Source organism: Clinocottus analis, unplaced genomic scaffold, assembly GCF_023055335.1.
Source record: "Clinocottus analis isolate CAN_PGR_092001 unplaced genomic scaffold, fCliAna1.0.p SCAF_23, whole genome shotgun sequence".
Lineage (NCBI taxonomy): Eukaryota > Metazoa > Chordata > Actinopteri > Perciformes > Cottidae > Clinocottus > Clinocottus analis.
Window position 1 is genome coordinate 3,907,906 of NW_027175965.1, and position 24,670 is coordinate 3,932,575.

At 43.2% G+C, this 24,670-nt stretch overlaps 1 protein-coding gene across 1 annotated transcript; it reads right to left on the minus strand.

Moving 5' to 3' along the window:
- Nucleotides 1-1,492: 1,492 nt before the first annotated feature.
- gng12b (guanine nucleotide binding protein (G protein), gamma 12b) lies at nucleotides 1,493-24,527 on the minus strand. Its single transcript, XM_068590111.1, has 3 exons — nucleotides 24,509-24,527; nucleotides 3,855-3,975; nucleotides 1,493-3,743 (listed from the first exon to the last, which is right to left on the minus strand). The coding sequence occupies exons 2-3, from the start codon at nucleotides 3,945-3,947 to the stop codon at nucleotides 3,618-3,620; spliced, it is 219 nt and encodes a 72-aa protein (XP_068446212.1). The 5' UTR covers nucleotides 3,948-3,975; nucleotides 24,509-24,527; the 3' UTR covers nucleotides 1,493-3,617.
- Nucleotides 24,528-24,670: the final 143 nt, after the last annotated feature.

A 24,670-nucleotide genomic window follows, 5' to 3' on the forward strand; every position in this document is an offset into this window, starting at 1 on the left:
TTTAGCTTTACGGCAAAAATAGCCCACGTGAATAGAGGCCTTCCCCCCGACCACTGACACGCTGACAATAGAGGCACTTGTAATTAACAGGCGACGTACACGCAGAGAGGCTGACCTGCCGTGGAGATGTCAGGCGGGAATACCAAGGGCACAACAACTGTCTCTGGCGGTCCTATCAGGTGCTGAGAAGCACATGGGATATTCAAGAAGTGGGTAAAAAACGCTAGTACTGACTGGAAGGAAAGAGAGAGTGGCGGGACAGAGTGGCCCGAGGGGGTTTGTGTTCAACTGTCTAAGGTTGCAGTTTCTGAATGTGATCAAATGCGTACAGGGTAGAAACCGGTAGATCTGCACATGGCTGAATTGATAATAGAGTCCCAGCGCCAGAGTCTGTGGGCAGAACACCAATGACACTGAGTTTCTTTTTGTTGAGGAAGTTGGCAATCAGCCGATCTGAAACTAATTTAACTGTGGCATTTGGTTTGTTCCTTGAAAAGTGGAACCATAATACCGGAGACGAGCAAGGTTAAATGAGTCAATTTGAGCATTGAAAGACACAATCGCTCCCCGCCCTTGACAGAAGCCTTCCTGCCGTACAGGGAAGGGCCTCTAAAAGTAGGTGAGATACTGGAGACTGAGTTGGACAGCTTATCCAGGAGCTCCTCCACTGCACCGACAGGTAACACGATCAATGCTACAAAGCCAGCGCTATCCATCATCTGACTCCAGTGAGGGTAACATCAATGTGGGCCAACGAATATGACCTGACCTGATTGAGGGTGTCACATCACACCTGAGAGGAGAGACCGAGGAGGGAGAGAAAAGGCTGCCGGGAGCTGTTGTTGCATAACATACTGGAAAGGGCTCAGGGGCACAAAAAAGAACTGCGACTGAGGAAATTAGAGCAAACAAGAATGCTTATGCGCTCCTGACCTAATACTGGGGACACTCATCTTCTTGTTTGAACATGGTGACCTGTGACTTCAACAAAGGAATGATTATTGGTTACAACACGTGACCTGCTAACGACTGATAGTGCTAATGAGGGCAAATGAGCTAAATAGGTATCTCCTTCTCACTTTAGGCAGAGGCGTGTCACCACCTGCATAATGCTCACTGTAAGTCATACACACATGCAGAAAGCATGCTGTGTGTAATTGCTAGACACTTAGGTTTAGTATCTAGTTTTTCCCGTGTGAGCTACTTAGGCTAATCTCTAAACAGAACCAAGTGCTGGAGTTTCATTTGAAAGCAGAAGGAGACGAGAACATTGTTTAACATGTTAGCAAAGAATTGCCAATTGGAGTTGTGTGTTTCTGTGCACCAGACAGATGATGAGTATATTAAAAGACGTGTTTTTCATGTGTTTATTTGCTTTTACCACAAACAGGCGAAGGCAGAACTAGACATACAGTAAGCTGTTAACTACACAAACCAGGTGTGAAAAAAACATGTTAATTGTATTTATACTACAAAAAAAAACACACAAATTCATACTCACGAGTAAAAACCAACCAAAGGCCTCATTAGCCAAAAACAACACATTCAGTTTTAATTTTAAAAAGTGAAATAAAGTTGCATAACAGAAAGTCCAGACTGAAGTTTGACTGAATCACTACAATTATATCAAGTAGATTAAACAGCTAAAGCAAGCACACACTGTGGTTATTGCGCTATAATATATACAGACGTATGAGATAAATCTTGAAGAAAATATACTTATTAATAGTATGTTTCTTTTCTGCCAAAGATCCACCTAAATGCTACACACTCCTTCAATGCAGTTATTGAACATTTTAAAATATGTCGTCGTACAATAAGAGCCTCCAGTAAGATATACTCCCTTCACCAATGAGCCTTTCTTTTTCACAGTTAAAGACAACAGCACTTATGTGACTAAAAGGTAGTTGAAAGGTTGAAGCATGAGCACTTCATCATTAAGGCCCTGGCTGGTAATGTTAGTTTATGTTTAACATGAGCACCAACACACAATAGACATAATGTCCCAGCTATAAAATTGAAAACAAAGAGCACATTTTAGAGCAGTTGTAAACAAAGAATGTTTGAAACTCAATGAGTATCACAGTCATCTGGTGTTAACAGCTTTCTAAGTGGCTGAATCGTGCAGCTGTCAGCCTCGGCTCTGCAGACGGAGCACGGGACATTAAATAGATCTGATAAGATGGCACTGAGTGGTCTTGAATCTTTATTTTCAGCATTGATGGAATCATCATGAAATATTTAAATAAGTAATACCGAAAAGGTCAGGCACAACTTGCAGCGATCGGAAAAGATGGTACCGGTACTTTTATCTGTACATATTACATTTTTAGAAATAGTTGGATTGAGTTGTACATTATAAAACAAATGCAGAAAAAAGGAAAAAAAAATAAAGTTTTGTTGAGACAATTTCTCCCTGTGGTATTAAAACCACAATACCAATTCAGATGTCACAACATCATATGTAATAGCTTTGCATTGGATTCAACTGGTGTGAGCATTAATAAAGTATGTTGTGTAAAAATAATTCAAAGTAACTCGAACAAACAACTGAGTTCTGGAGCTACGCTGCCAGTGAACTCTGTCTCCTAACGCTGGCAAAAGCAATTCTCCATATCTCAAAAATAAACATCCAATCAACATTTTAAGTGATAGGTTTGTCTCTGGAAAAAGTGGAATTACACCTTTGATTGTTTGTCTGTGCTCAAATGAAGAAAAAAAAGAGGGAACAAAGTAATGGACAATTTTTAAAGACTATTATGATTGTGATTAGATGACAAAAATAAAGCATCAGTGGACCTCTGCTCTTTTCTCTTCCTGTGATGGACGGCTCAGTTTGCTCGTCCCCCGACAGGATATCATTACCTCGGGTGCTCATTATCAGGAACACACAACCTACAACAACTGTTTCCGGAAGCAGGTCTGATGTGAGAGGTGAAAGCTTAAAGCCTGAATCTCATTGGACCGGTGGTCGAGGGGGCTTGTTTATGTGTGCTGTGATAATCAGAGAGTCCATGGCACAGCTCCTCTCAGGTTTCAGCTTCAAACCTCTGCTGGTTCTTTGGTGTCACTGCATTTTTGGCCAGATTTGACTATTGTTGCATTTTGCATTTCCGTAAACCACTGGATACGTTGAATGTGGAATTGTTTTGCATTTAGTTGGACATTGTTCCAGTTGTAGAAAGTCAGCCAAAGGATGGTTGTCTTTCATTTAGAGTAGTTTTGTTATGGGTATTATTTTAATAATTTTTGTTGTTGTCTAAATGCAAACCAACTATTTCACAATGTCAACCATGTGGCATTGTGCGTTTCTGCAAGCGTGATTCGAGACCGATATGAAACGTAATTACAAATCGTATGTTTTGGTTCCAAAACGTCAACATTTGTGTCTGTATCCCGTGGTTTTCAGAAACGTACAACGCCAAAAATGTTTCTGCTGACTGGGTTTGCAACTGGGACCTGACGGCAAAGCAGAGAGAAAATACATTCCTCGAGCTGCATGTGAAAAGGGGCGGGGTTTACACTGGCCTTAAGATAAGTCGTGAACAGTGTTACTTACATCTTTTTCTTTCCACATGAGAATCAAAAAGGAAAGCAACACACGTTTAGTTGTTCCCCTACAAGAGAGTGCAAGGCTTCTTGTCCTTGAAAGGGTTTTCTGAAGCGGCGATGCCCATGAGCAGCGGATCATTCTTGGCGTGTTCTCCACAGTAGCGCATCAGGTCTGATGAAGCCTTGGACACCTGGACGAAAAGAAAAAAAGAAGTCAGTCCACATGCTCGTCTACCTTGATGTACAGAAGTAGAAGCAGGACACTCAGAGCAGTGTGAGTGACTGTGTGACTATAAAGGCACCTTTATCCTCTCGATGCTGGCCTCTATCCTCAGCTGCTGCACCGTCCGTCTGGCCTGAGCTATGCGACTGGCACTGTGCATTTTTGATGACATCGCAGCCTTTGGACAGCTGTGCTCGAACCTGGTTTAGAACACACACAAAAATATAAACACTTGGGATGACGCCGGACAGCTCCAGTCCTGTCCCGTATTCCAATCACAGCCTTTTTTATTTGTATCCGTGAAAAGAGAAAAACATAATAGTTAAGTGTAATCTGTGCCCTGGAGCCTGGCGCCTTGACTCTCCCTGTTACAGTTCACTCTGCTGAGCGACGTTCAAAACTAAAGCTCATTAAAACATACCTGCGTTTAACATTGGGGCAGGAACATCTAAGTGGCTCAGAAGCTCATACGATGACCTAATTAATGATTTTGCAGCAAAGAAATGCAGACGTGTGCCTCTATAGAGTCTCCCAAAGCTGGTTGAAATGCTTGATCCATACAGAATAGCAAAAGGGGAGCGGGGGGGCGGGGGGGGGGGGGGGGGGGCATGATGAAGGAGTTGTGCTTAGGGCACCAAAATGGCTAGCAGCGGCACTGGTGGGATGCAGTTGGTTTCTGCACAAAGGAAACCAGCAAAGCCACAATCCTGGCAACATGCTGCTGAGGTTATAAAGTGAACTGAATAAATTAGTCTTATTAGCAACTAAGTTAATTGACTTACAATCAATTTTCCCATTGGTGGGTTATTGGTTACGAATAACTCTATTTAAAAATAAAGATATGTTTTTACACAAGCTTAAAAGTGGTTTGTAATTCATCTCATTTGAAATGTGCACCGTACCAGCTCTGGCTCGTGGATAGTGGTACGCATAGGACAGCTCTGGTTATGTTATTATTGAAACATGCATGGCAGTTACAAATATTTGTAAATCCATCAAACTTTGTGAGTGTGAAATGTGTTCTCAGGGATAAAGTTTAGCGCCCGGTGATCAGCTTGAATAAGAGCCTATGTAGGTTGTTGTAAAACCAAGGGGACACACAAATGTGTCATCAGCATAAACATTTATTTTAAAGTACTGATTTGGAAGATGAATGTTATTGATGTGTAATGTAAACAGTTATTGGCTCATGTGCCACCACATAGCTGATAGCAAAGGATTTTTACCAAGAAGGAGAGCTGGAATATTGGAAGCTACCTGTTAAGACATCAACATCCTCATGTTGATGTCTTAACAGCAAGCTGCCAATATTCAAGCTCTTCATCTACGCAAACATCCTTTGCTATCAGTTTGAAGTTTGAAATATACATGAAAACAGATTGAAAAGTGCCACTGTTCATTTCAAACTTCAAACTACAACAAGACAAATAGTCTATACCTCCATGTTAGCAGCTCTGTGAGGCATTTTGACACAATGAGCTAAATGCTAACATCAGCAGGCTAACATGCCTACAGTGACAATAATATCATGTGATGTTTAGCAGATAATGTGTACCATTGTTAACACTATTTGCTAATTATCACTGAAGACAAAGTACAGCTGGCAGTGTGACTAATGGGTATTGGAAAAAAGGTTGGACAGATACAAAATTGGCAATGATGGTGCTAGATGAAAAGTCAGAGCATCATCAAATGACGTCATCCTGTGAAGGGCCTTTTTATTTCACAGTGTAAGTGAAATCTTTGACCAGCTGGCAATACTTGAGGAAAAGTAAGGGAATCACTTGCGTCAATAGAATTCAATCTCAGGGAACCATATTTCTTTTTAGTCTAAATCAAAATGTTGGACCGACCTGGCCATTAAAAGTGATCACAGCTGCTTCATCGGTTGTAGCACTTTGTTTGACGACCGAGCAGTGTTGCACAATGTTGCAGAAATCACAGGTAGAGTAGTTACTAAGAATGTCCTGCACAAATTGTCTCTGGCTGTGCAACTTCCCAGAAGTGTCAGACAGTTGACTTAATCTGGAATTGACTCAATATGCGTAAAAGCTGTGGCTCAACCTAACGTCCTCCTGTTTCACAATCCACACTTCCAGGACACAATGGTTTGCTTTTACTGGCTCATTACGTCACTCCCTGAACCACTTGAAGTGGAAGCTGGTCTGTGCAATCTTCTACCCTTTGCACTAGCTGCAGAGCATAAAGGGAAAGCAGCCAAAGCCTCTTTTTTCTTTTCTGCAAAATCACTGCAGAGGAACGGCTTCTTAGAAAATAAAAAGAACACCATGTGTTCAATTTGAGGTAGAGCACAGTGCATAATATTGTTCAGCAATAAATGAGAAACTATCTGTGTACCCATGATAACTTGTTCCTGGAACAAATAAAACATTGTGTGACTGACAAACACAATGTTTGAAATGTGGCGTGGTTAATGTTACTGTTTGCTTTGGTGCAGATCTTTACAGAGGAGGCAGATGAAACATGGACTACAGAGGGGAGACAAGACCATGCATCCCTCAAACCCCCACCACCCACTCCCTTCCGCTTCCTGCACAGGAAGCGGTATCGCCAGATACCCTCTAAAGTATAAATGATTAAATATGGGGAGGATGCTTTAAAAATAGAAGCTACACAAAGGGGCCGGTAACAAAGGAAACAGAAAGCATGGCTGCTGAGGGACCATTAAAGCTTTCCCAAAGAGCACATGACACATTGGAATCTCAATTGTACTTTTAGTCTATACAAGCTGCTCCCATTGTTTTTGCTTTCTTGACCCGTGCGCTCATTGTTCCAGGGAACTTAACACTCCATGTCGTGGCCCTCTCGTCAACACAGCTGTAGACATTCAAGCTCTCAGCTGCAGCGGCAAGGCGTGAAGATACACAGAAAAAGGGAGAGCTGCGTCACAGGAGTGTGGAGGTGGGGCTGGGCCTGTTCTTTTGCAAAGAAACTCTTTGCTGACAGTAGGACGAGGAAATTCCTACCACAGTTGTGTCTGTGGGCTAAATTTAAGGGCCGATAGCCAGCCGTCAGTTAGCTTAGCTTAGCATAATGAATGGAAGCAGGGGAAAACAGCTAGTCTGGCTCTGTCCAAAGCTGAAAGAAAGACAGCTGCCTTCCAGCAGCTCAAGCACTCACTAATTAACAAGTTAAATATTACTTACCCCAGCTAATTAGACTAGCTTTAGGCTAGTTTAGCCACATTTACAGTCTGCAAAGCTAAGCCAACTGACCTGTTGGAGTCAATCTCCTCATCTGACTCTTTGCATGAAAACAAAATAGCGTATTTTCCAAGATTTGAATTAATGATTAAAAAAACCAAGACTACAACACATTGTGACACACTCTTTTGACGGGGGACACTCGTAAGTTTGGAGCAGAACATCTACATGCAAAAGCTGAAGCTAAAATATGAACACGTTTTAAAATATTACCTCGTCGTCATTTTTATTTATTTTGGAATCAAGACCTCAGCCAAACAAACGCATGAGTGAACGGAGTCCTGAACCAGTTGTAAATCTGTGTATGCCGAGCCTTAAAAATCCGAAAGAATGTCTGCAATGTGTCAGCTGTGGCGTGCCCGTCTGCAGCCAGCGTGTGTACTTATGTGTGGTAAATGTAAGCATGTGGCACACTCAAAGCATTGATAGAGACATATTTGAAGTCTTACAGCAGAGGGATCTCTTTGATGTGGCTGTGGGGCTTTACACAGGTGGCCGCCCGCCGTGCCAACAGAAAGTTGTGCAGAGTTTATGACGGCAGCTTTTGCCCCGTTAGTGGGAATGTGTTGCAACTGCTGCCCCAACAAATATGCTCAGAAGTTACTCACACCAGATTAAAACCAACAGCAGAACGAGAATAAATGTGTATTTGTGTATTAAATGGGAAGATACTTGCGCGCATAAATGGGAACGTAATTTACGAAATGAACATTGTGCTGTTTTGAAGAAGACTTGAAACTAGAGCTTGAGACCATGAACTTATATTTACAATTTTCACTGATGGACTAAATCAAGTGAAGATGTCTATATAACGAGACTTCTTTTCGCAACCAGATGAGTCGCCCCCTGCTGGCTAATGAAGATAATGCATGTGTGAGGCCCCTACGCATAGGCTTCACTTTTCAGGTTGCCAACAAGGGGGACAAAAATGGAAACTAAACTTCAGCCAAATATAGTTTAGTTGGTTCACCAAGGTTGCAGAAGCCTCATATTAGCTTTGGCTCAACAATTTAATGTAATTTGCACAGGGCCAGGACAGACCAGGAACAAATAAAGCAAAAAATATTGAAATGTTTGACGACAGTTTTGAAAAAAACTTAAGAAAAAAATGCATTGAACCGTATTCCACCTAACCTCCTTAACAATAGAAACATACTCTTTAATAGCTTCTGGCATTTATTTCATTTCCTGTGTAATACAAGAGAACACAAACAAACGTAGGTGTGTTTAGCTCACAGATTACAGCGGTGTTATTTATTGTCAGATAAACAGAAGGCAGGGGGAGCGCTGTGGCCTAAATGATTAGTTATCAGCTGTCCAGTTCCAAAAATGTTGCTCCATGGGACACTGAGCAGCCCCATTATCTGTCTGTTGCACTGCTAAACTGCCTGGCAACGACACCGGCAGGCTCCACAGCCTGCTCCCGCATGGGCTGGGATCTGTGGCCGCCTCTGCAATAAGCTCTGAGGCTTAAGCACATTTAAGAGGCGCGGTGACAATGCAGACAGGCTATCAGTGTTGTGCCACACACACGATGGTCATTTGGCCTTGTGTGGAACGCGGGCACCGAGACAGGGGTCCAAAGCTTGTACAAGTTTAACTGCGCCCTCATGAGCGCTATAATCTCAGACAGCCTGATGCTATCTGGGAGCCAGACTGTCCAGTCAGGCGTGCAGAGGAAAGAGACAGAGGCCTCCCAAAAGAGAAACAAACACGCAGCGTCGCTTCGGAGTTGGATGGAGACAAACTACATGACTAACGGCGAAACATTCCAATCTGCAGGGAACACTGTCGATTATCGAGGCGTCATGGGTGCTGTCCAAAAGGCTTTGAAAGGCCTACTGTCTGAAGACGGCCGACTTGAAAAGCCACCCAGGAGGCGTTGGTGTAGACTAAAGTAGGAGACGAGGGTTCCAAGCCGTTGAGTCACAGGCTGCGAGTTTCTCTCTGGGCTCCGCTGAGCGAACACCTTCACCCTAAGCACTGCTGCGGCATGCAACACCTTTCCCAAAGGTGAGGTCAGCTGCGGGACAACAGATTCTCACTCCGGTTTCAGTCGCCCTATCTTTTCTTCCCACCATGTGCAGAGAAACAGGTTCCTTTGAGCGTGTGTGTGTTTGTGTCTGACTGGTGGCACAACCTGCAGACACTTGCAGTCGTTTAAAAAGTTCAAAGGTTTGAGTAATGTGCCTCAGATTCCCTGAGAAATAGCTTCATCTATCTTCACACACACCCTGCAGAGAGCTATGGTGAATAACATCTATGGATTAGGGCTCTCTTTGAAGTTTTTCTTTAATGTGCTTGGAAGTCAATGGAAGACAAGCATGCAGCTACAATGCCTTGATCCAGGTGCTATTCTTTTCTTCTACACATCATCATCATGCATGCATGCGTTTCTAACCTGCTAGGCTTTGATTGTTTTCCAAAAAATACAGAATGAAAATAACAACCTGTTCGTGAGGAGAAATGAAAAGCTGACACACAAAGAAAATGCCCCTCAATGTCTGGAGCTAAATCTGGAAGGACAGATGCACCATAATGTGCCACCATGCATCTGCTTTTATTAATGAAGATGTGCTGGCCAACAGATGCACGAGGGTGAAGGTTCACATGCAAACCTGTTGCGTGCATACTGGATATTAGATGGGTTACCCCCTCCTATAGGATGTGCAAAAACGTATCACTTTTCATGTTAGCATTTGAAGTACATTGTACATCATAACTGAGAAAATATATTTCTAAAGGATGATAAGTCTTGCAACCGTATTTGATTGCGAATTTGAGACTACTCCTTTAACACATTGCTTCAGGACTGCAGTGAGAGGATGAAAGGCCACGCTTCACCATCGTACGCATGGTGCGGTGTGTATTTTGTAAAACAAAACAAACACAGAATAAGTTGGATTAAGATTATATCCAAGTTTTTGGAAGTGAAGCAGGATATCCTCTTCAAACAATATCTAAGGGAGGAACACTCTTTCTACTCAAAGCATTTGTGCAGGTACCACCACAATGATGACATTCCACCGCAGGGTTACCCTTCAGAGGATCAGCTGTTCGATCCCCGGCTACGCTAGTTCATGCCAATGTGTCCTTGGGCAAGACACTTAACTCAAAATTGCTCCCGCAGGCTGTGCATGAATGGGTACGAATGGTTAGTAAGAGCCCTGAAGGGCAGGTGGCACCTGGCATGGCGGTGGCACCCTGTCATCAGTGTATAAATGGGTGAATGATGATAGTGTTAAAGCACTGTACAAAAATTGTGGCCACTATCGATCATAGCATGACTATCAAAAGAATGTTGGGTGCAGGACGTGTGATGTTTCTGTTCACTTGAAACCTCAACCGAGGTGGAAGTTCAAAAGTACCACATGCCAGGTACTAGCCACAACTTTTGACAACGCTATACCAAACGGTTGAAAGCGAGTCGAGCCGTGCCGTAGCGTGCAGTGGGAATTAGGCACACGTTTAAAAACAGTTCCAGACTAAACTTTGGTTAATTTCACAGGGATGCTGGTTTGCATCAGGTCCTGCATCCTGTATGGGTGAACAATGCTGCTCTTTCTAGACACTCGGTCTAAATAGCGTGTTTTTTTCTGTCTTTTTCCAGACTGTGTTATCTTCACTTAGATATTGGAAACACCCAATATCTCTGCGGTCACCGCAATAAATCCTCTGAAGACAAAAAAAAAAGAGAAACTGTCTCGGCTCCAGTGGAACGGCGCACTTGGCTCCAAGAAAGAGTCCTGAGGGCACAGCTGAGTGCAACAGTTAATGAACCCTTCGTCAGCCCTGTCTGCTCACTGATCCGGATCTGTGTGAGCCGCCTGTCTTTGCCTTATCTTGCAGTACACAGTCTCTCCAAGACAATAGAGTCACACAGAGTGGCTGCATGAACAGAGAGCTCGAGACATGCTTTTGTGGTTTGGTTTAAAAAAATTTTTTTAAAAAGCCGCAAACTTTATGGATCCTACATTGTGTCCTCTACCAAGTGAGGGATTGTGTGTTGCAGTGTGTGCTGCCGTGATATCTTTTGTGTGCACGGTGGGCCGGGCTGCTATTTCCTGTTGAGTGGGAGAGAATGTTTTATGTCGTTGCTATATCTGCACAAATGCACCGAGCAGTCTCCACCCTATCATGGGAGAAAAACTCCCACCAACAACAACAACACACACAAAAAAAAAAACCCGCTCTCAGCCCCGCTTTCGCTGAAATCCCCGAAGGAGGGAAAAAAAGAGCCCACACTCTCCCACCAATACTTCCTGGAGCCCGCGGCAGTCCTGGATCTGCACGGGTCTCCCCGACAACTGAGCTTTGTCTAGACAGAAACCAATGCTCCGCTCACCGGATAGGAATTCAGTAAAACCCACAGCTCCTCATTCTCACACCACCTTTAGCCCACCGCTCTCACACGGCACCAAACAACCACAGCTCCTTATCGTGACAATAACCCAGCACTTACACTGCGACTAAATGCACCACCCTGCCATTCATGAAAATAACAAAAATTAGTGCATTTTGCCAAACAAAGTGCATTCTGTGCATGACATTCAGCACTTTTTTTTTGTTACGCAAAAGAAAAAGGGTGCAGAAACCGGCTTTATCTGCAACACAAGCTGATCAAGTTCAGCTTGCTTCATGTCAAGTTTCAGAACTCGTAATATGGGATGCAAACCATGCATTGGAAAGGGCATGGAGAACTAAATGAAGTCAAAGAGAGAGCTTTTTCTTTTTTTTTTGTCACGGCCAATTGCACAAGCATAAACACCAGCTCCCCCCCACCCCCCACCCTGTCCCGAAGCCTTACAGTTACACACAGAGCTATGTTACCATCCCCGAGCCCCTTTCACCTTTTCCCCACTTCCTCACACGCCTAACTGACAAACACTACACAGGCATCTCTTTACATGCATGCTAAGGTTTCATTGTGTTTGCACTTTTATGGATTATGTCTCGAGGGAAGGTTTAGTCATCATGGTACTGACTGCTTGGGTGTAAAGTTCCCCCAAACATTCTCGTTGTGTCCTGCACCAGTCCTACAACACTGTTTCATGTTTACTGTAATAGAGTAAAATATGACTTTTCATGCAGGGATGACAGTGGGGATGACAGCTCAAATATGTTATGGTAATTCTCTGAGTAAACACATTTCTTGTAACTATTGCATTTTACCTGTAGATTAAATGCTTCACACTTAAAGTAATCTTGCAGGATGTTTGCCTAAAACTGAGTAGTTGTTCTCTTTTTTACCCTTATTTCTAAAACAAAACATCACACAATTGGCTTGTGGATAAAAGAATGAATAAACTTTCTAGGCACTTGGGGAAAAAATCAACACAATAAGAGACAGACTACATGGCTACGGAGAGTGAGCGCAGGCTTCTTCACTGCTGCCACCTGACTGCTTATCGTGACCAGCAGAAGACAGAGAGCGAAACAAAATAAGGGGAGGGCTGGGAAAAGAAAAGCACAGCCTCCTGACCTCAGGAACAGGAATGAGTCTCCCACCTCCCACCCTCTCTTCTCCTTCCTGTGAACTTTGGAGCACCCCAGAGCTGAGTTAGCAATACACTGCACATAATGAGCAGTCGTAAGGGAGGCGGAGGAGAGGGCTTTGGACGTTACAGCCGCTGGGGTGAAAGCCGTGCCCAGAGTGTCCTTTTAGGGAGTCTCCACAAGTGGCTGCAGGTTTCGTCGCCCATGATCTCCCTGGCAGGAGGCCACCTGTTTGTGAGCCTGCAGTCTTGACGCATTAGTAATCTGCCCTTTGTACCTACACGTGACTACCAGAAAGTTTGCATACAGGGAGATAGAGGCAAATGAAACCGGTATTAGTAACCAAAAAGGAATCCCAGGCATCCACCTCACCCAGGTCTGCACAAGGTTCACATGTTTTAGAGAGAGCGCGTAAGAATGTTCCATGTGTTCTTCTGCTAGATGCAAGCTTTAGTTTTTAGGAAGGTATTTGGAAAATGCCTGAATTACACAACTATTGGTACGAAGTTGTTGTTTTTTTTGTGGGGGAGGTATCACAACCGGGATTTAGTTGTTCTGCAATTTACTGGAAATTGCACATTGAACTGGTCTGAATAACAGCTGCAATCATATTTCACTGGAAGTTTGTGCACCAAACAAGAACTATAAATAAATATAAGATGTCGACAATGAAGGGTCTATATAAATTGTGTCATGCACCTCTCCATCTCCCTTTGTGTCCTGTCTGGCTCTATACTGGCATATGTCCAATAAGGGCAAAAATGCCTTAAAGTAAAATCATAGTATTATATATATATATATATATATATATATATATATATATATATATATATATATATATATATATATATATATATATATATATATATATATATACAGTTAAATGTATTCTACAAGATATTTTTACTTTACTGAAGGAGCATTATAAATGCAGGTAATGCAGTAAATGACTTTTATTTAAATCTGCATTAAGAGATGCTTGGGCCACTGAACAAGTTGTAAACACAACACTGACATAGCATCCCCTTTGAAGTTCATATTCCCTTCAGTTGATAATTTACACAATTACACCGTTATGGAGCAACATCATCATTCATCTGGTATTGTGTTCCTGGCTGCCTGACGAATGCAAAGTCCAATAGTCACTCTCTTTTAGCCTGCTGCGGCCAAACTCGCCGCAGAGCTCTGTAAAGCCGAGGGTGGCTGCAGATTTGGCTGGTAATTCTTCGTAGGTTCATCACATCATTGTCACATTGTTTTCCTTGTGATTAACATTGTTTCGAACTTGATAAGTTGTTATAAAACAAATATTGATTATAGCTGCTTAAGGTAAGGTCAGTACATCTTTTTTTAGGAAATGAAACATAAAGATGTTTCATTGGATGGCAAAGGGAAGAGAGCCCATCAATCTACATGACAATGGAGTTCCTCAGTTCCTGCATCACTGGGAAGCTCTGCAAAGGAAAAGGACTAGATGGAGTATCTGGCTTTCCTGAGGGACTCTTGTGCGTGCGTGTTCAGTGCAGACCACCGTGCAAAGACTGATTCCATCTTTAACCGGGTGTGGCATTGTGGTACAAAAAGCTAAGTGTGTTTGTCCATTCTCGTGCAGACACTCATGCACACAGGCGCGCGTTTAGCTAACGTATGCAGGGACGTCTCAACAGCCCATGAGTCCTAACACATGCTCATGACAGTTAAGACGGGGAAAAAAGGAACATTCCTCTCTACATTTGCAGAGAGGGAACGCTGCAAGTTATGCATGCATTTTATATATATACATAAATATATATAAAGGCCTGCATGAAATCCAGTCACAGGATTTCATGCAGGAAACTGCTTCTCAGTGTCTTCTGACCTGCTTTGTCAGAGCTGCCAGAGCAGGGTTTGATAATGAAAAGTAAACGGGAGACTTTTGAATGGGCACGAGTTAGAGAGAACATTTACGCCGCCATGAGGTCACAGAGACCTGGACTAGTCTGCTCCTTAATAAGGCGGGGAGTTGGGAGGTAGTTTAAAGGAATGTTGACCTGCTTGCTGGCCAAAATGACGCCTTCCAAAACCAAAGTTTGCATTAGCTCAGTCAACAATGACCCACACGGTATCGTGTTCAGACCGAGTCCGGTGCAGAGGGTTCAAATGATGACAGGGCCTTTTTCAGCCGTGCGTTTTGGAGCTTTATAATGCTGTATTCATTCAAAGCAGCGGGCCAGGATCTCACAGGGAAAGTATGCGAGTGCCGGTTGCAGCGGTTTGTTTTCAGAACAGTGTAACTCCAATGGAACGCGAGCTGCAACGCCGAGCAGCGCGGCGCCCTGCTCCGGCCCCTAATGAACATCAATCAGAGGCGCATTCTCACAGCGGCACAGACGTCCAAGTGTATACTTTCAAGGCATTGCAATTAAAAGCAACTTATTTCTGGAACTGGAAAATATTTCCTTTGCCACTGTCTGGTGGAGGAAAATGTCTCCAAGAGAAAAAAAGAGAAAAAAATCAAAGCAGGAAGGAGCGGCTTGTGGAAAAGAATTCCAGGCATGCAACTAGTGGCTGGGCAGATTTTTTTCTGGGCAGGGTGACATCCCGGACCGTGGTCTTCCTCTCTTAACTGCCAGACCCTTATGTTTGTTAACTGGAAGCCGACATTCCCTGGACGGCTCCCACAGCAGAGATCAGGGTGGCTGAAATTCTTGTCTGGAAGACACGTGGGCCGTGGCACAGGAGCGTCTCAAAGTGGACACAACGGCAGTGTTTATTGTCTAGAGTCGACCCTGCTGCCATGAGCGCAGAGAGAGAAGACCCGCTGTTGCTATGCGGAGGAACTTTCCTCCCAAGGACCTTCAATGCATCAGCATATATAATGACACTATAGGCCACTGAGACAAGATAGTCATAATTGAGACGCTGTGAGGCTGTGCTCTGGAGTATCCGCTAATGCAGCATTGCTAGCATACTTTTGTCTCATTTAGCTGTTTGCGACTGCCTTTTTTTTTTAAGACGCAAACTTCAAAAGTCAAGAGAGGTATTTAGAGAGGTATTTTGTATCTTAGAACAGAGCATAAAGGTGTCTCACGCTTATGTTAATCACATACCTTATTTTAAGTGTCTAACCAGAAGCCACTTAAAAAAACACATTGACTTTGAGACGAGAGAATTGGAACGTGCAAAGAAAGAGCTGACTCATTTTCAGGTTTTAGGGCTCATCCCTGCAGCACTTCAAGCTAACGTGCTGATGTTCAGCAGGTATAATATTTACAATGTCAACGTGTCCTCTTACAATGGTTTGTGTGACATCTTTCAAACTGTTTGTGTGTTTTCCCACAGAGGTCCAGCAACACCAGCCTGCACTAGCCACTGCAGTGTTCAGGCAATAGGTCCAATCCTGAACTTGGTTCGGATTAGGAAAAGATTGTGGTTTGGTTTTAAATGACGATAGAAGTTGTCTTACTTAAGAACGGAAGATACATAGTAAATAATTCAAATGTTTGGATTAAAATGACCTTGGAAGTGGAGTTACTGAAGTACGGAAGTTTGAGACGAATACCGCCCGATGGGGACTTTGTCGTCCTTTGTCGCCTTTTGTCGCTCTCTGCACTACAGCCCCTGTCTTTGCTCAGGATTCCATACAAATTGGTTGTGTTGGTTTGTATTATATGCAAATTATAGTGCATTTGCCTTGCATTTCGTATGGTATAGCTACGAAAACAGTGTATGAACACAGCCTGACCATGTTCACCGTTTTAGTTTTGCGTGGTAGCATGCTAACATCTTGGCGGGCCAACCCAGTTCCCAATTCCAATGCTTCAAATAACCTAACATCCCATGTAGACGGAAGTTTATTTGGAAAAGAAATACGCATTGGTATGAGAACCTGTTGGGCAGGCAGTTGTGTGAAAATCCTATCCATGGAAACGGGATCTGCAGTGACCTAGTTGAGTGGGCTGATAATGTGTCACAGGAGGAACAAGGAGGTGTGTGTGGAGGATAGAAGGGGGGCATGGTAATTACACATCTGAAACTACTGCAATAATTCATTCACGCTAATGGTTTTGTGGAGGCACAATGCTGGCCCGGGGGTGGACACTGTTTTCTTCACACGGGAAATGTTTCGTGTGCTAATAAACCACATAATACTGCAATTTTAAGCATTAATTTAAAGCATATGCTTTACATTGTAAATATTTTCCCAGCTGAACAAGAGAAGGAGTTTAATTCGGTGGCCGATGGAGCTCCAGCTGCACGCGGGTGATACTTTCTGTGCCCCGCGGGCAAAACACACGACGAGGCTGTTTGTCCCACTTCAAAGCCAACATGTGTCCACGTTACAGCCGCACAGATAGGGCCGCCTATCTCAAGAGATATCTGCATGCATCCAGGGCACTTCCAGGCCACCCAGTGCAACACTGATCCTGGCGTGAATTCCTCAAAATTAGAGGTGCCCGTACATAAATAAGACTAAGAACGTAAATCTCTGGATTTATTTTTACAAACAACAAAGAGGTTCACTGCAGACCCTGAGACCAGAAGAAAGCTGCCCGGGACGGCACACGAGAAAGGAGAAAAAAAAGAAGGTCTTGAACGTATTCGGTTTTGTTTCTCACAGATCAAAGAGTTTTTTTTCGTTTTCTTTCTTCCGCTTCCCTGGAAGAATTGAAGCGGGACATATGTGGCATGAGGGAAACAATCAGTTTCACGTGCAGACTTATGAGCTGTTTCCATCCGTCAGTGCAAACTGCACCAGCTGGCCTGCTGGTCAGGGATGCAAGTCATCAGAGTCGGTTGATCAAATGAGTATTCACCACATTGCTTCCTGCACATGGAAGAGCCACTCCCTCCTCTTCCCTTAGCTAACCAACATGAGTAGGAGTGTGTATATGCCTGTGGAGGAAGAGGGGGGGGGAGCTGTTCAGGAAGCGGACGAAGTGCAACCGAGCAAAAGGAAGGAAGATGCCCATATATGAGCAGACGCTTATGAAACAGGATGGAGTGCATGCCTCAAGGAGGCCTTGGATCTCCCTTGGGTGCGACAGTGGTGCAGGAGATGTGTAAACCTCCTCCTGCTCGTATGAACATGCGCCCAAAAAACTCAATGGTCGCGCCGAGCTCCAAAACTTTCATTCACCCTGTGACTTCACTACACAACCGATACCCGGAGCGGTTATTGCAACGATCGCGAGCAAACAGTCAGGTGTCACCAAGATGAACTCTGGGGCCGCCAAATGTAAGCTGCAGCTAGAGATCCCGTTTCTGTTTGCAGAACAGGCCGACGTCCGGCAGCCAATTAGCGACACACCTGCACTCTGGCAACAAAAAAAAAGAGCCTTTGTTGAACACATGCACATCATCTGGGTCACGTTTTCCACACTTACGCTTAATCATAAGGGATGCTCATGCAAGCAATCGTCATGTGACAGACCTATACTGCTAACTATGGCATATTAATATGATTATTCTTGCCCTCATTGATCTACTGCCCCACCCAATCTCCCCCTCATAGCACGTGTACAGTTGTTTAAGACACAATGCAGTGATGAGTGATGAGGTTTCAAGCAACATCTTGAAGGATCTGCAATGCTTTAACCAGAAATAAGCAAAGAACATAGTTTTTTTTGTCAAAGGTATATCAAAGTTAGCGATTTTGACTATTTATAGACTACAGACTGCCTCATGCTGCCATCATGTGGACAAACATTGTATCACAGAACACCAGAGAGGGAGTTACTTGAACATCCAGCCTATGACTTTGGTTGCGTTTGAAGACAATAAATACACATACTCATCTGATAACTGCTTAACAATAAATAATAAAAAGGAAAAGGTCAGTATTAAAGTATCCATGTTATCTAAAGCCACTGCATGCTGCAACTCCGGCATTAAAACTATGACAACAGCTCACAGACATGAACAGAAACGTTACGAGCTACAGTCATTATCACGAGTTCATAATAAAAGGCCTCTGCAGCACTTCAGTTTTGCACTCATGTTCCCACAATGCAACCAATGGAATTTATTTGCAAGATGCCTGCTGCCTCATAAATGTCCACACCTTTAAAACTCAACACCTGGGTCAGAGGGCTCTTTCATGTCTATTAGAAACCTCCCTGTGGACACTGGACTCAATTTCATCTTTTCACCTCAACTTGCATACATTATCTGTTATACAACAGCAGCTTGACATCCCCCCCGGATCAATTATCTTCAGATATTTTTTTGTCACTTGTCATTTCATTTTGTCATGTTCATTTTGTTATGTTGGTCTACTCTGAACACACAACGTCGGTCCGAGAGGAATCCCTTCTTTCTGGCTCTTTCGCAGGTTTATTGCATTTTCTTTCAACACATTAAATGTTTTTTCTTTGTTATCCAAATCGAGGAGTCGAAGGACAGATGGTGTTGAATGCTGTACATATTGTAAAGCCCCTCGAGGGCAATGTGTGATATTGGGATATGAATATGTTTACAGAAATGGTTGAAAAACAGCCATATTCTTCTGATGCAACACATTTCTCTATCAAAACAAGAGAAGAAATGGCCAGTGTGACTTAGAAAACGTGCAATGTCTCAAATCTAAAACGCCTGTTTTCTTCCCAACGTGAATGTAAGCTCTGTTAATCACCAGAGGGCGGCACCTTGCAGGCAGTGAACGCCGTCTGACTGGAGATATGAAAGACGTGAGCAGGCTGTGGGCCTGATTAATAATGGAGGGGGGGGGGGGTGCAACGATGTCACCTGATGCCTCTCTCAATTACAGGAGAGGCAGGTGGCAACCGCCGACTCTGATGGAGACACTGACCTGTGTGGGAAAAGATCTCCGGCAGCATGTAACGAGGTCCCAGTCTGTGGTACCGGCACTAATCTATAGGAAGAGAAGAAAATGTAAAAAATGACTAAACAACCATGACAGAAAACCAAAAGAGACAACAACAGAGAAAGATTTCAATACCAGGGAGTCTGATTTTGCGGCTGACTGAATATACCTGAACATTAAATGCCCCCCTCCAGGGAAATAAATTGTGCACATTACAAAGCATTCAAAAGTCAAACAGTATATATATATATATATATATATATATATATATATATATATATATATATATATATATATATATATACCATTTAGTGTCAAGGACTGTTACAAGGACAGAGAAAAGCCCCAGTTACATCATTACTGTAAATAAAAGCTGTTTGAATTATTTCAATCAATCAAGAGTAAAAATATAAAAAACACAGAATTATAGAACCAGAACAAACTGTTGATCCGTTAAACCAACACTCAGCGGTCTGTTATTGTTCACCGCCGACACCGAGGATGTTTTATGACCCGCTTTGTTACCAGTTACTAAGCAACCTCTTGCTTCCTTGTCTAGTTTATGATTTGCTCTCCAGTTTCAGTGCAGAGGGGTGGAGATATCATATAAAAGCTTTGCAGAGCAAGTATTTATAAATTGTGCTGAACGACACACGCTGGGATTTCATCATGAAGGCAATGGATTCATTCATCCATTCGTCCATCTATTTGTTTAAAGGGAATTTTATATGTTTAACATCAGGGCGAAAAACATACTTGAGCACCCAGAGCTGAGACACTTGTCTTACTAATAATATCCAATATAAAACAACAATGTGGCACAAAGAGGGAATTATTTTAAGGCACATTATCGTGCTTCTCATTCCAAATAAATATTGAAATGTGTGATTTTTGCCGTCAACCAATTAAACATCAGCGCATGGCTCACCCACGGGAACCAGTTGGCTGGGGAGGAGAGGCTCATTTAATCTAATGACAGTGGCTTTATTATTAGACTCATCCCCCCCCCCCCCCCCCCCGATGCGGCGCAGATGCACCACGGAGACCTGGAGAGGCTTTGTGTAATTGTGTCAGTTTGAGTTGCATGTCATGTGGGACCTGCACAAGGCACGCGTCTATAAATATCCCACGGCAGCAATAACGTGACAATTCCCACAGTGTCAGTGAGACACACACACACACACATACACACACACACACACACACACCGGCCAATGACCCGGGAGCTGGACAGGAGGAGCGACAGCTCTTGCGACTCGACAAGTGGGTCTTGTCGGGGACGGTTCTTCATCAAATTGAGTTCTTCCCTTTAGAATCCACGAGCCACCGAAGAACACCCTGCAATGCTCTCTTTATTCAGACAGCAATGATTCTGAGATCAACGATACCGTCATTAAATCATTCGCCAAACCCCTTTAGCACCTGGGGCTTATACCTGCCTTCTATGCAAATGGCCCAACGAAAAGGTACAGACAGCTGGAACACAGCATCAAGCTGTAGATCCAGTGGTAGTAGAAGCAAACTAATGAAGCTAGATTAAACAAGATGATGTCTGATAAGCTAAGATTCTGTGTTTTAAATAAATGGCCCAACAGCTCAGGGTTTTCAGAGCAGACGCAACACAATATGCTTTTCTTAAGAAACCATATTTCATTATCCTTTAGCAGATTTTACATTGTCGTCTGTTTGGAGAGATACATGATTGACTTTAAAAACAAACTCAACTTGGTTGACGGGGCAAAAAGTATTAGACTTGGCTGCTTAATATACTTTGAGACGAAGGAATGATCTAAATGCAAACATATTTCAGTCTGCACTACAGGTTGCAGGATGCTGGTTTCAGTATTGATTAGTCTGTCAATTTATTTTTGCTGAAAGAAATTCTGGAAGTCCCCAAACCCAAAAGTGACGTGGTAAGTTGTGTTCAAAGCCCAAATATGTTCATTTGTGATCTAAAAAAGGACCTCAATTTTGATTTGATCAGATTTAGTTTCAGGGACCTCAATCTGAAAAAAAAAAGGTTCTGGCTCACAGACACAGAACGCTTTAGTTGTCAATGACATTGAGAGAGAACCAGCGAGGAAGTTATGACTTACTCACATTGGGCTCACTTCTATTGTGAATTAAAAACCAACTATTCCACTTAAAAACCCCTGAGCGTCCCAAGTTCCCAGGTTAAGAATCACTGACTTAAAACTATCAAAATGGTTGTTGTACATTCAGTAATGACTCAAGGATGGTTAGTCCTGGTTTGATGGGCTGAAGAACCACTGTCGCAAATCAAATTGATCAAATATATTTTCACAAAAGGAGCTGTGGCTTGATTAAGGTCTTAACTGGTGATTCTTGCAAACATATAAACAGATTAGAATAAGTGGGAAAAAAAGTGGGAAAAGCTCATAGAGTTCCTGGTGAAAACCTTCATGTTGATAAGCGGGCTACAAGCAGTTAAGGCTTTGTGTCCATGTCCACCGTACCGTCCTCATCACTGTGAAAGGCTCCAGTGAGGACGCGGCGGCTGCGGCGGCGGCGGCTCTGACGTGTGTCAGGGCGGCGCAGCATATTTCACATATTGCTGTGGATTTAACAGGCTGGAGGCCTGACGGCAGCGGCCCCACTCTGTTGGCGAGATGCTTTCTGTGAAGGTCTCTGTGACCAGAGCGGTGACGCACGTACAAGCTCCCCGGAGGCCGAGCGTGGAATTTGAGTCGAGCGACAGAAGTGTGTGTGTGTGTGTGTGGTGGGGGGGGGGGCATTTTAATGAGATTACACCGCTGCTAGGGTCTGCACCGGTGACTGTAGTGTAACCAGGCAACAAAGCCCTGAAGCCCCACGTCAGCATCAAAAGCCTCATTGAGGTGGAGTCACACTCAACTACCAGAAGCCGCGTGTCACCGAGAAGACAAATCTACCAAAAAAACTGGAGCGGGGAAATAGTAATAGTCTGTAATATATTTACCAGCACAGACTTCAAACAACTACAACTGCAACATGTGAACGCAGCAGGTGTAATACATGAAAGGGTGTGTAGAGTAGTCGAGTATTAGCAGCCCTCAGGTTTGTGAAAGGCTTTTAAATTAAGGGGGAAATAACTAAACAAAACACATTAAACAGATTCAAGATGTTAACAATCCAACCAGTTATGTGCATGAAGACATAAGTGCAAAAGTGTGTGTAAGTGTATTCATGTTAGCACATAATGCCTGTGAGCCTTTTCCAAAAAAAAGAGAAAAGATTGGAACTGTAAAGCTCCTACTTGTTGCTCTCGTTGTGGATCTTGCTATTGTAGTTTCCGTTAGTAGTAGTAGTACAAAAATACTGAACTGCAGGCTAATTTTTCAAGAGCTTTCAACATCTTGACACCTGAAAAGATGGCTATATGCGTCTACCTTCTTTGCTGTGTAAAGATAAAGAGGAACTAATGTCGGCATGAAGACAGCCTCATCGTGGAAGGTATCCGAAAACTTTTCGTCTGGTTCATTCATGCGCTTTAAATGGATGCTCACAAACGTGAGGACAAACTATTACGCATACGGGGCCCGCCATCTTGGGATTTTGACCACATTAGGGGCCGGAGTGCAGCGCAGAAAGAGATCGAGGGAAGCTGGAGCCGCGGTATCGAGGTTGAGGTTCTCTCATGAGTCATATAATTCACTGTCAATCACAGCCGTCAATCATGATGTCAATCCTCTTTTTCACAACATCAAATAACTAACTAAAACCTTCCTTCTCAGGAAAAAAACACCCTTTGAACATACATCTGTCTAATAAGAACTACATAACGAGAGAAACCATAACTTGGGATAATGGAGAGTTCATCATCTTATGAGAAAATACTTTAATTCACTTTAGAGTAATGAGACAACGTATATCGTGATAGAGGATTCTGGCTATACCGCACAGCCCCAGTGCTCCTGTTTCCTCTATTGACTTCCACACAAACAAACAATTCAATTTGGTTCATTTTGTATCACCCATAATTCCAAATTTGCCTCAGAAGGCTTGACAACTTGTACACATCGCTCACAACGGCACAGGAAAAACAGAGGATTCCAGGTTTGCCTCTCTCAGGAAAAAAAACCTCACAGTATTTGTTTCCTATCTTTTGTTTTCTCCTCAGACTTCCTGATGGAATAAAACCCTGATTCAGTCAGTGAATCCTCTCATTGTCTCCTCTACAACACGTGAGCAGTGGGAGGCTCTTGAAAAGCACAGTCACAGATGGAGGGTGGTGGATTTGTTCACAGGGGTCGCCATTTACCCTGTAGAGCGGGATGAGGGTGTGGATTGATGTCATCCATCGTCTAACCATCCACCCATCCAAAGTTTAAACAAGTTTATTTGTATAGCACATTTCACCAAGGCAATTTCTTTGATAATTATTTTTGAAGACCAATTGAGATGACTTAGAAGTCCCTAATGTGGGGGAAACCCGATGAGAGCGTGGAGAACCCACCTCTCATGTGCCTCTTACACACCTACCTGGGGGTCAAACCCGGGTCTCTGGTGTCAAAGGCCCAACGAGGCGGTCGTAAGCAGTTAACAGTGGCACATTTAAGGATTTATGGCAGCTAAGCTCAAGCTCATTTTAGACTTAATATATTTGAATTCGACCAATGGGGTTTATGTCCTGTGCTGCAGCCAGACACGAGGGGGCGATGTTGACGTTTTGGCTTCAATTTTGGGGGAAATGCCATTCTCTATAAAGTCTATGGTGTAAACTTTATATCGTAAGAATAAAAACCCCCAAATGCTCTGTTGGCTTTCAGATTAGAAGGATTGAGGTGTTTCCATGTATGACCTAAACGCTTGATTCCCTCCCGATATAATATTGGGACTTTGAAATATTGTAAAGCAACATAACATCAGGTGTGTTTTCCATGGATACGTCATCATTTAGGAGACTAAACCAGTTGCATTTTTTAATGTCCAATAAAGCAAGTTCCCTCCTCTTTCCTATGCCCACCTGCCACTGCTCCGGCATTAAACACCAGTTTACCAACCAGATTAAGAGCATGCCAACCATTTAAATCTGAAAAACTCCTGAAATATTCCTTGGCATATTACATTAAAAAAATCTACTCGCTCCTTGTGTGTATCTGTTTTTTTCTTCTTTCTTTCTGGTCTTCGACTGGAGGTGAGTTTACCTCCCGGTGTTATTTAACCACAGTCATGACACCGTCGCGTTATCTGCGGGCTGATACTCACCTGGCCTCTCGGATCCCAGTGGTTTCCTTTTTTTTGGGGTTGTTTTTTGTTGTTTTCAAAGTCGAGCCATGAAATAGCGAGCGATGACACGAGTGGAGATGCTTTAATTAATAAATAAATATAGAAATAGCTGTGCCTATTGAAAAGTTTGAACGATGCAGA